General features: G+C 46.2%; 1 protein-coding gene across 7 annotated transcripts in view; it reads left to right on the top strand.

The window, feature by feature from the left end:
• The window catches only part of LOC121566786 (arf-GAP with Rho-GAP domain, ANK repeat and PH domain-containing protein 1-like), an 80,169-nt gene that overhangs the window by 30,233 nt on the left and 37,400 nt on the right, over positions 1-12,536 (top strand). For all 7 annotated transcript variants that reach the window (XM_045213860.1, XM_041876677.2, XM_045213863.1 and 4 more), the window contains exons 9-12: positions 3,485-3,591; positions 5,885-6,084; positions 6,227-6,312; positions 6,517-6,699. In XM_045213860.1, the coding sequence (XP_045069795.1) occupies positions 3,485-3,591; positions 5,885-6,084; positions 6,227-6,312; positions 6,517-6,699 (576 nt within the window). The remainder of the gene's footprint in view (positions 1-3,484; positions 3,592-5,884; positions 6,085-6,226; positions 6,313-6,516; positions 6,700-12,536) is intronic.

Genomic DNA, 12,536 nt, shown 5'->3' with positions numbered 1-12,536 from the left:
AGCGATTACAGCCTTGAGTCTTCTTGGGTAAGACACTACAAGCTTGGCACACCTGTATTTGGCGAGTTTCTCCCATTCTTCTCTGCAGATCCTCTCAAGCTCTGTCAGGTTGGATGGGGAGCGTCGCTGCACAGCTATTTTCAGGTCTCTCCGGAGATGTTCGATCGGGTTCAAGTCCGGGCTCTGGCTGGGCCACTCAAGGACATTCAGAGACTTGTCCCGAAACCACTCCTGCGTTGTCTTGGCTGTGTGCTTAGGGTCGTTGTCCTGTTGAAAGGTGAACCTTCGCCCCAGTCTGAGGTCCTGAGCGCTCTGGAGCAGGTTTTCATCAAGGATCTTTCTGTACTTTGCGCCATTCATCTTTCCCTCGATCCTGACTAGTCTCCCAGTCCCTGCCGCTGAAAAACATCCCCACAGCCTGATGCTGCCACCACCATGCTTCACCGTAGGGATGGTGACGCTTGGCATTCAGGCCATAGTGTTCAATCTTGGTTTCATCAGACCAGAGAATCTTGTTTCTCATGGTCTGAGAGTCTTTAGGTGCCTTTTTGGCAAACTCCAAGCGGCCTGTCATGTGCCTTTTACTGAGGAGTGTCTTCCATCTGGCTGGGTTTATCACTATGGCCTGAATGCCATAGTGATAAACCACTCACTGGGTTTATGTGTGTGTGATGAAATGGGCATCTGACCTGTCTTCGGATCAAATTCTACAGTTATCTTATTAGTGACTGAAACCAGGCTGAACCCTTTGTCTCTCCTTGAGCGTTTTCCTGATTTAAATTACAGCGTGACGGGGTGGGACAGAGGGGTTAGGCTTGGGTATGTTTGAGAGATTGATTGTGGACCTACCATGTCCACAGTCAATCTCCAGGTCAAGCCAGGGTGAGCCAGGGTTGAACAAAGTTGAAACTGAACAGTATTATTTTTACATGACAGGGCTGTTATTTGTACATGACAAAGCTTTATTGGTCACACCATCATTGTTTCCAAACTGAATACATAGAAGGAGGAGAAGTCAAATTTCGCACACTATCATAAATTAAGGAAGTGGGCAGAGCTGTCAAGAGGTGAAAACTGGAGATGGTGGTGGAACCAAAGAGGGAGGGGTTAAGCTAAAATGTATGTAAAATGATATACAGTGGGGGAAAAAAGTATTTAGTCAGCCACCAATTGTGCAAGTTCTCCCACATAAAAAGATGAGAGAGGCCTGTAATTTTCATCATAGGTACACGTCAACTATGACCGACAAAATGAGAAAAAAAATCCAGAAAATCACATTGTAGGATTTTTAATGAATTTGCAAATTATGGTGGAAAATAAGTATTTGGTCAATAACAAAAGTTTCTCAATACTTTGTTATATACCCTTTGTTGGCAATGACACAGGTCAAACGTTTTCTGTAAGTCTTCACAAGGTTTTCACACACTGTTGCTGGTATTTTGGCCCATTCCTCCATGCAGATCTCCTCTAGAGCAGTGATGTTTTGGGGCTGTCGCTGGGCAACACGGACTTTCAACTCCCTCCAAAGTTTTTCTATGGGGTTGAGATCTGGAGACTGGCTAGGCCACTCCAGGACCTTGAAATGCTTCTTACGAAGCCACTCCTTCGTTGCCCGAGCGGTGTGTTTGGGATCATTGTCATCCTGAAAGACCCAGCCACGTTTCATCTTCAATGCCCTTGCTGATGGAAGGAGGTTTTCACTAAAAATCTCACGATACATGGCCCCATTCATTCTTTCCTTTACACGGATCAGTCGTCCTGGTCCCTTTGCAGAAAAACAGCCCCAAAGCATGATGTTTCCACCCCCATGCTTCACAGTAGGTATGGTGTTCTTTGGATGCAACTCAGCATTCTTTGTCCTCCAAACACGACGAGTTGAGTTTTTACCAAAAAGTTATATTTTGGTTTCATCTGACCATATGACATTCTCCCAATCCTCTTCTGGATCATCCAAATGCACTCTAGCAAACTTCAGACGGGCCTGGACATGTACTGGCTTAAGCAGGGGGACACGTCTGGCACTGCAGGATTTGAGTCCCTGGCGGCGTAGTGTGTTACTGTTGGTAGGCTTTGTTACTTTGGTCCCAGCTCTCTGCAGGTCATTCACTAGGTCCCCCCGTGTGGTTCTGGGATTTTTGCTCACCGTTCTTGTGATCATTTTGACCCCACGGGGTGAGATCTTGCGTGGAGCCCCAGATCGAGGGAGATTATCAGTGGTCTTGTATGTCTTCCATTTCCTAATAATTGCTCCCACAGTTGATTTCTTCAAACCAAGCTGCTTACCTATTGCAAATTCAGTCTTCCCAGCCTGGTGCAGGTCTACAATTTTGTTTCTGGTGTCCTTTGACAGCTCTTTGGTCTTGGCCATAATGGAGTTTGGAGTGTGACTGTTTGAGGTTGTGGACAGGTGTCTTTTATACTGATAACAAGTTCAAACAGGTGCCATTAATACAGGTAACGAGTGGAGGACAGAGGAGCCTCTTAAAGAAGAAGTTACAGGTCTGTGAGAGCCAGAAATCTTGCTTGTTTGTAGGTGATCAAATACTTATTTTCCACCATAATTTGCAAATAAATTCATTAAAAATCCTACAATGTGATTTTCTGGATTTTTTCCCTAATTTTGTCTGTCATAGTTGACGTGTACCTATGATGAAAATTACAGGCCTCTCTCATCTTTTTAAGTGGGAGAACTTGCACAATTGGTGGCTGACTAAATAAATTTTTTCCCCACTGTAGATAGGCTAGAAATGTTTTAGCAGTTTTTTTTGTGGAGGTTGCATTCAATTGCCAATCCCTGTTGCACACAACAAGCTTAGATTCCCCCTGGCACAAGCGGATTTATGGCCGAATTAAGAAGAAATCGTCAACCCTGTTACGGTCAACCCTGTTACGGTCAACCCTGTTACTTTATTTAGCACTTGATTGACACTTATTATAGTAAAACATTTTATGTGAGATGGGAAGACGTGTTTGTTATGAATTTGAACATGTGCTCTTTATGACAATGTTAAAATGAGATGAAATCCAACATTTTTTTTTTACCAAGTTACACATCTCCAAAGGCACCGAATTGATAGAACAACCTATTTATTGGAAGTTATTATAAAATACTTTAAAATACTTAAAATAAAACTTGCTGATTTGACCACATTATTTAGAAAATACTCAAATGCACAGAAAATAAGTATCTAAGGCTGCATTTAGACAGGCAGCCCAATTCTGATATTTGTTTCACTAATTGGTCTTTTGACCAATCAGATCAGCTCCGAAAAAGATCTTATGTGAAAATATCCGATGTGATTGGTCAAAAGACCAATTATTGGAAAAAAGATCAGAATTGGGCTGCCTGTATAAACGCAGCCTAAAAAACAAATACTTAAATATGCATGTATTTTTAACCCAGCTCTGATCTTAACGAGAGCTGATCTAATTGGTTGTTGTAGTGGGTGATATCAGCTGTGTGATGTGTGTGTTCTGTTTCCAGGACTACCGCCTTGGCATCGGCATCACGTCTATCGACATGAACGTAGGAAACGTTAAAGTCACTGACCGCCGCAGCTTTGATCTGACCACACCCTACCGCATCTTCAGGTTTACACACACACACACGCACACGCACACATTCAGAAACACAAACAGCAAGGTTAGAGAGAGAGTGGTCAGCTTGACCGGATGAGTGTTTCTGTGTGTGTGGTTCTGTGTGTGTGTGTGTGGTTCTGCGTGTGTGTGATTCTGTGTGTGTGGTTCTGTGTATGTGTATGTGGTTCTATGTGTGTGTGTGTGGTTCTGTGTGTGACTGAAGTGTGTGTGACTGAATAGAAGAGGAAGGACTAAACCGAGGGTCTGCGTCAAGCTGTTCAGAGGCCACATCTGTCTGTGTGTGTGTGTCTGTGTGTGTGTGTCTGTGTGTGTGTGTGTGTGTCTGTGTGTGTGTGTCTGTGTGTGTGTGTCTGTGTGTGTGTGTCTGTGTGTGTGTGTCTGTGTGTGTGTGTCTGTGTGTGTGTGTCTGTGTGTGTCTGTGTGTGTGTGTCTGTGTGTGTGTGTCTGTGTGTGTGTGTCTGTGTGTGTGTGTCTGTGTGTGTGTCTGTAGAACAAGAGGGTGTGTGAGAGAGGTCGGACGTTTCTCAGTGTTCAGAGACCTCTAAACCTTTCACATGTCCAGCCAAAAAGTCTCACAGATCTCTCCATTCAAATCAAATCAAATCACATTTTATTGGCCACATGCGCCGAATACAACAGGTGCAGACATTACAGTGAAATGCTTACTTACAGCTCTTAACCAACAGTGCATTTATTTTAAATAAAAGAGTAAAATAAAACAACAACAAAAAAAGTGTTGAGAAAAAAAGAGCAGAAGTAAAATAAAATAACATTAGGTAGGCTATATATATATACAGGGGGGGTACCGGTACAGAGTCAATGTGCGGGGGGCACCGGCTAGTTGAGGTAGTTGAAGTAATATGTACATGTGGGTAGAGTTAAAGTGACTATGCATAAATAATTAACAGAGTAGCAGCAGCGTAAAAATATGGGGTGGGGGGGCAGTGCAAATAGTCCGGGTAGCCATGATTAGCTGTTCAGGAGTCTTATGGCTTGGCGGTAGAAGCTGTTGAGAAGTATTTTGGACCTAGACTTGGCACTCCGGTACCGCTTGCCGTGCGGTAGCAGAGAGATCAGTCTATGACTAGGGTGGCTGGAGTCTTTGACAATTTTGAGGGCCTTCCTCTGACACCGCCTGGTATAGAGGTCCTGGATGGCAGGAAGCTTGGCCCCAGTGATGTACTGGGCCGTACGCACTACCCTCTGTAGTGCCTTGCGGTCGGAGGCCAAGCAGTTGCCATACCAGGCGGTGACGCAACCAGTCAGGATGCTCTCGATGGTGCAGCTGTATAATTTTTTTGAGGATCTGAGGACCCATGCCAAATCTTTTTCAGTCTCCTGAGGGGGAATAGGCTTTGTCATGCCCTCTTCACGACTGTCTTGGTGTGTTTGGACCATGATAGTTCGTTGGTGATGTGGACACCAAGGAACTTGAAGCTCTCAACCTGTTCCACTACAGCCCCGTCGATGAGAATGGGGGCGTGCTCAGTCCTCTTTTTTTTTTCCTGTAGTCCACAATCATCTCCTTTGTCTTGGTCACGTTGAGGGAGAGGTTGTTATCCTGGCACCACACTGCCAGGTCTCTGACCTCCTCCCTATAGGCTGTCTCATCGTTGTCGGTGATCAGGCCTACCACTGTTGTGTCGTCGGCAAACTTAATGATGGTGTTGGAGTCGTGCCTGGCCATGCAGTCATGGGTGAACAGGGAGTACAGGAGGGGACTGAGCACGCACCCCTGAGGGGGCCCCCGTGTTGAGGATCAGTGTGGCAGATGTGTTGTTACCTACCCTTACCACCTGGGGGCGGCCCGTCAGGAAGTCCAGGATCCAGTTGCAGAGGGAGGTGTTTAGTCCCAGGATCCTTAGCTTAGTGATGAGCTTTGAGGGCACTATGGTGTTGAATGCTGAGCTGTAGTCAATGAATAGCATTCTCACGTAGGTGTTCCTCTTGTCCAGGTGGGAAAGGGCAGGGTGGAGTGCAATAGCGATTGCATCATCTGTGGATCTGTTGGGACGGTATGCAAATTGGAGTGGGTCTAGGGTTTCTGGGATAATGGTGTTGATGTGAGCCATGACCAGCCTTTCAAAGCATTTCATGGCTACAGACGTCAGTGCTACGGGTCGGTAGTCATTTAGGCAGGTTATCTTAGTGTCCTTGGGCACGGGGACTATGGTGGTCTGCTTGAAACATGTTGGTATTACAGACTCATGTCAACATTTGTTTGATTTGTGTGTGTGTGTGTGTGTGTGTGTGTGTGTGTGTGTGTGTGTGTGTGTGTGTGTAGTTTTCTAGCGGATTCTGAACAACATAAGGAGCAGTGGGTAGAAGCGATGCGTGACGCGATTGGAGAGGCTCTGTCCAATAGCGAGGTGGCTAATCGAATCTGGGTGGAGCCTAGCAACGGTTGCTGTGCCGACTGTGGCGCCACCAAACCTGAGTGGGCTGCCATCAACCTGTGTGTGGTGGTCTGCAAACGCTGTGCAGGTGTGTGTGTGTTTATTATCAGACAGTTGTAGAATTTCAGATCCACTGACCTTTGGTTGGACCTATTTGTCTATTATACACAGAATGCAGTCATAGAATTATGTCTATTTTGCATGTTTGTTTGTCTGTGTATGTGTTGTAGGAGAGCATCGGGGTTTGGGCCCCAGCATCTCTAAGGTACGCAGTCTGAAGATGGACAGGAAGGTGTGGACAGAGGAGCTTATACAGGTATATATATATATACACACACACACACACACACACACACACACACACACACACACACACACACACACACACACACACACATATACACACACACACACTCACAGAGACAGACAGACGTCCAGACAGACACACAGAGATACACACACACAGTGTTTTGGTGTCCCTATCGAACCCCCCCTCCCCTATCCCTCACCTGTCCCCCAGGTGTTCCTGTTGCTAGGTAACAAGCGTCTGAACGGGTTCTGGGCGGCAAACGTCCCTCTCAGCGAGTTGCTGAGTCCGACCAGCTGCAGCAAAGACCGCCGACGATTCATCAGCTCCAAATACAGACAGGGCAAATACCGCAAATACCACCCCCTCTACGGCAACCAGAGAGAGCTCAACAACGTAAGAACAACCTTTATATAACCCTGATCTGACCTCCAACCTAACCTATACCCCTCCAGTATCTATATCCCTCCAGTATCTACAGTATTTCCCTCCAGTATCTACAGTATACCCCTCCAGTATCTACAGTATACCCCTCCAGTATCTACAGTATATCCCTCCAGTATCTATACCCCTCCAGTATCTACAGTATACCCCTCCAGTATCTATATCCCTCCAGTATCTACAGTATACCCCTCCAGTATCTACAGTATACCCCTCCAGTATCTACAGTATACCCCTCCAGTATCTACAGTCTACCCCTCCAGTATCTACAGTATACCCCTTCAGTATCCATAACCCTCCAGTATCTACAGTATACCCCTCCAGTATCTACAGTATACCCCTCCAGTATCTACAGTATACCCCTCCAGTATCTATACCCCTCCAGTATCTACAGTATACCCCTCCAGTATCTACAGTATATCCCTCCAGTATCTATACCCCTCCAGTATCTACAGTATACCCCTCCAGTATCTATATCCCTCCAGTATCTACAGTATACCCCTCCAGTATCTACAGTATTTCCCTCCAGTATCTACAGTATACCCCTCCAGTATCTACAGTATACCCCTTCAGTATCCATACCCCTCCAGTATCTACAGTATACCCCTCCAGTATCTACAGTATACCCCTCCAGTATCTACAGTATACCCCTCCAGTATCTATATCCCTCCAATATCTATATCCCTCCAGTATCCATACCCCTCCAGTATCTATATCCCTCCAGTATCTACAGTATATCCCTCCAGTATCTACAGTATACCCCTCCAGTATCTACAGTATATCCCTCCAGTATCTATACCTCTCCAGTATCTATACCCCTCCAGTATCTACAGTATACCCCTTCAGTATCCATACCCCTCCAGTATCTACAGTATATCCCTCCAGTATCTACAGTATACCCCTCCAGTATCTACAGTATACCCCTTCAGTATCCATACCCCTCCAGTATCTACAGTATACCCCTCCAGTATCTATACCCCTTCAGTATCTACAGTATACCCCTCCAGTACTACAGTATACCCCTCCAGTATCTACAGTATTCCCCTCCAGTATCTACAGTATACCCCTTCAGTATCCATACCCCTCCAGTATCTACAGTATACCCCTCCAGTATCTATACCCCTCCAGTATCTACAGTATACCCCTCCAGTATCTACAGTATACCCCTCCAGTATCTACAGTATACCCCTCCAGTATCTACAGTATACCCCTCTTGTGTCCATACCCCTCCAGTGTCCAAACCCCTCCAGTATCCCTCTCTCTCGCCCCCTCTCTTCGATTAAGTGTGTGTGTTTCTGTGTAGTGAATGCCTCAGTTTTACAGCTCTTAGCTGGGTCAGTCAATAGCCTCTTAACCCAGTTACCAGAAGCAATGCCAACTGCACACAGCTCTCTCTCTGTCTCTCTGTCTCTCTGTCTCTCTGTCTCTCTGTCTCTCTGTCTCTCTGTCTGTCTGTCTCTGTCTGTCTCTGTCTGTCTCTGTCTGTCTGTCTGTGAATCACATTCAGCACATGACTTTGAGTAATTCCATTTTCCTCCTTCAGGGATTTAGTTCACCAGATGTTCACTCCCAGTGTGTGTGTGTGTTAGTCGTGTATGCACCGTTTTCGCTCTACTCCTGATTGTTGGACCAGGATGAAACAGCATAGGGAGAAACACACACACACTCTCAAATCAAATCAAATGTTTATTTGCCACATGCACCAACTACAACAGGTGTGGACCTTACAGTGAAATGCCTACTTACAAGCCCTTAAACAACACTGCAGTGTTAAGTAAAAAGTAGATAAGTAAAAAATAAAAATAGCAAATAATTAAAGAGTAGCAGTAAAATAAAATAACAGTATCGAGGCTACAGTGAGGGAAAAAAGTATTTGATCCCCTGCTGACTTTGTACGTTTTCCCACTGACAAAGAAATGATCAGTTTATAATTTTAATGGTAGGTTTATTTGAACAGTGAGAGACAGAATAACAACAATAAAATCCAGAAAGACGCATGTCAAAAATGTTATAAATTGATTTGCATTTTAATGAGGGAAATAAGTATTTGACCCCCTCTCAATCAGAAAGATTTCTGGCTCCCAGGTGTCTTTTATTCAGGTAACGAGCTGAGATTTGGAGCACACTCTTAAAGGGAGTGCTCCTAATCTCAGTTTGTTATCAGGTATAAAAGACACCTGTCCACAGAAGCAATCAATCAATCAGATTCCAAACTCTCCACCATGGCCAAGACCAAAGAGCTCTCCAAGGATGTCAGGGACAAGATTGTAGACCTACACAAGGCTGGAATGGGCTACAAGACCATCGCCAAGCAGCTTGGTGAGAAGGTGACAACAGTTGGTGTGATTATTCGCAAATGGAAGAAACACAAAATAACTGTCAATCTCCCTCGGCCTGGGGCTCCATGCAAGATCTCACCTCGTGGAATTGCAATGATCATGAGAACGGTGAGGAATCAGCCCAGAACTACACGGGAGGATCTTGTCAATGATCTCAAGGCAGCTGGGACCATAGTCACCAAGAAAACAATTGGTAACACACTACGCCGTGAAGGACTGAAATCCTGCAGCGCCCGCAAGGTCCCCCGCTCAAGAAAGCACATATACAGGGCCGTCTGAAGTTTGCCAATGAACATCTGAATGATTCAGAGGAGAACTGGGTGAAAGTGTTGTGGTCAGATGAGACCAAAATCGAGCTCTTTGGCATCAACTCAACTCGCCGTTTTTGGAGGAGGAGGAATGTTGCCTATGACCCCAAGAACACCATCCCCACCGTCAAACATGGAGGTGGAAACACTATGCTTTGGGGGTGTTTTTCTGCTAAGGGGACAGGACAACTTCACTGCATCAAAGGGACGATGGCCGGGGCCATGTACCGTCAAATCTTGGGTGAGAACCTCCTTCCCTCAGCCAGGGCATTGAAAATGGATCGTGGATGGGTATTCCAGCATGACAATGACCCAAAACACACGGCCAAGGCAACAAAGGAGTGGCTCAAGAAGAAGCACATTAAGGTCCTGGAGTGGCCTAGCCAGTCTCCAGACCTTAATCCCATAGAAAATCTGTGGAGGGAGCTGAAGGTTCGAGTTGCGAAACGTCAGCCTCGAAACCTTAATGACTTGGAGAAGATCTGCAAAGAGAAGTGGAACAAAATCCCTCCTGAGATGTGTGCAAACCTGGTGACCAACTACAAGAAACGTCTGACCTCTGTGATTGCCAACAAGGGTTTTGCCACCAAGTACTAAGTCATGTTTTGCAGAGGGGTCAAATACTTATTTCCCTCATCAATGTATAACATTTTTGACATGCGTTTTTCTGGATTAATTTTTTGTTATTCTGTCTCTCACTGTTCAAATAAACCTACCATGAAAATTATAGACTGATCATTTCTTTGTCAGTGGGAAAACGTACAAAATCAGCAGGGGATCAAATACTTGTTTCCCTCACTGTATATATAGGGGGTACCGGTACAGAGTCAATTTGCGGGGGCACTGGTTAGTCAAGGTAATTGAGGTAATATGTACATGTGGGTAGAGTTAAAGTGACTATGCATAGATAATAAACAGAGTAGCAGCAGCGTAAAAGAGGGGGTGGGGGGGACAATGCAAATAGTCTGGGTAGCCATGATTAGCTGTTCAGGAGTCTTATGGCTTGGGGGTAGAAGCTGTTAAGAAGCCTTTTGGACCTAGACTTGGCGCTCCGGTACTGCTTGCCATGCGGTAGCAGAGAGAACAGTCTATGACTAGGGTGGCTGGGGTCTTTGACAATTTTTAGGGCCTTCCTCTGACACCGCCTGGTATAGAGGTCCTGGATGGCAGGAAGCTTGGCCCCAGTGATGTACTGGGCCGTACGCACTACCCTCTGTAGTGCCTTGCGGTCGTAGACCGAACAGTTGCCATACCAGGCGGTGATGCAACCAGTCAGGATGCTCTCGATGGTGCAGCTGTATAACTTTTTGAGGATCTGATGACCCATGCCAAATCTTTTCAGTCTCCTGAGGGGGAATAGGCTTTGTCGTGCCATTTTCACGACTGTCTTGGTGTGTTTGGACCATGATAATTTGTTGGTGATGTGGACACCAAGGAACTTGAAGCTCTCAACCGGTTCCACTACAGCCCTGTCGATGAGAATGGGGGCGTGCTCAGTCCTCTTTTTTTTCCTGTAGGGAGAGGTTGTTATCCTGGCACCACACGGCCAGGTCTCTGACCTCCTCCCTATAGGGGACTGAGCACGCACCCCTGAGGGGCCCCCGTGTTGAGGATCAGTGTTGCAGATGTGTTGTTACCTACCCTTACCACCTGGGGGCGGCCCGTCAGGAAGTCCAGGATCCAGTTGCAGAGGGAGGTTTTGGTCCCAGGGTCCTTAGCTTAGTGATGAGCTTTGAGGGCACTATGGTGTTGAATGCTGAGCTGTAGTCAATGAATAGCATTCTCACGTAGGGGTTCCTTTTGTCCAGGTGGGAAAGGGCAGTGTGGAGTGCAATAGAGATTGCATCATGTGTGGACCTGTTGGGGCGGTATGCAAATTGGAGTGGGTCTAGGGTTTCTGGGATAATGGTGTTGATGTGAGCCATGACCAGCCTTTCAAAGCACTTCATGGCTACAGACGTGAGTGCTACGGGTCGGTAGTCATTTAGGCAGGTTATCTTAGTGTTCTTGGGCACAGGGACTATGGTGGTCTGCTTGAAACATGTTTGTATTACAGACTCAGTCAGGGACATGTTGAAAATGTCAGTGAAGACACATGCCAGTTGGTCAGCGCATGCTCGGTGTACACGTCTGGCCCTGCGGCCTTGTGAATGTTGACCTGCTTAAAAGACTCACATCGGCTATGGAGAGCGTGATCACATCGTCATCCGGAACAGCTGATGCTCTCATGCATGTTTCAGTGTTGCTTGCCTCGAAGCGAGCATAGAAGTGATTTAGCTTGTCTGGTAGGCTTGTCACTGGGCAGCTCATGGCAGTGCTTCCCTTTTGTAGTCTGTAATAGTTTGCAAGCCCTGCCACATCTCACTCTCTCTTCATGCGTTGGACTAAATGAATCCTTTGTTCACCTGCTCCCCCCTCTTATCTCCCTCTCTTCATCAACCTCGCTTTCTCTCTTTCTCTCCCTCGCTTTCTCTCTTTCTCTCCCTCACTTTCCCTGCTCCATTCCCTCTTATCTGGACAGTTTCTCTCCGTGCTCTCCCTGGGCCTCAGCCCACCTCAGCATGTATTGGTGTGTGTCGGAGCTCATGCTGCTTTGTTTATCGAACTGTGGCTGGGCTCCACCCCTCCCTCTGACATCATCATGGTCTTTCTACAGGAATGTGTTCTAATTCCGCCTTCTCCAGAGTTGCTCCCCTCTCCTCCCCTTCTCTCTCTCTCTCTCTCTCTGTCTCATTGTTTGGGTCAGATCAGTGGAGCTGGGTAAAGTTTTTCTGTCTGTCCCCCCTCCTCTCTCTCTTTCCTTCTGTGTTGTAGTTGAAGTGTAGCTTTGTGAGGAGTGCTCTTGGAGGGTCTTCACTTGGAACTATTCAGTTTGACACACACACACATACACACACACACACCGGTGACAGTCAAGAGGACTACACTGTCAGCTCGTGGGTGAGTATACTACTGAAGTAGCTATGTGTGCCAGTATAACTGTGTGCTCTGTGTCTGTTTTTGTTTTTTAGATAAGTGTTAGTTTGTGCGTCATGTGTATAAAATGTGAGAGGGGCTGTGTGTTTGAGGGTTGTATTTATTTGAGCGTGTTTCTGAGAGTTGTATTTGTGTTGAAGTGTGTAAATACAGTATGTGAGTTGGATGA

The sequence above is a fragment of the Coregonus clupeaformis genome, chromosome 5 (genome assembly GCF_020615455.1).
Source record: "Coregonus clupeaformis isolate EN_2021a chromosome 5, ASM2061545v1, whole genome shotgun sequence".
Classification (NCBI taxonomy): domain Eukaryota; kingdom Metazoa; phylum Chordata; class Actinopteri; order Salmoniformes; family Salmonidae; genus Coregonus; species Coregonus clupeaformis.
The sequence above is the reverse complement of the archived record's forward strand: the minus strand, read 5'-3'. Positions and strand labels throughout refer to the sequence as shown.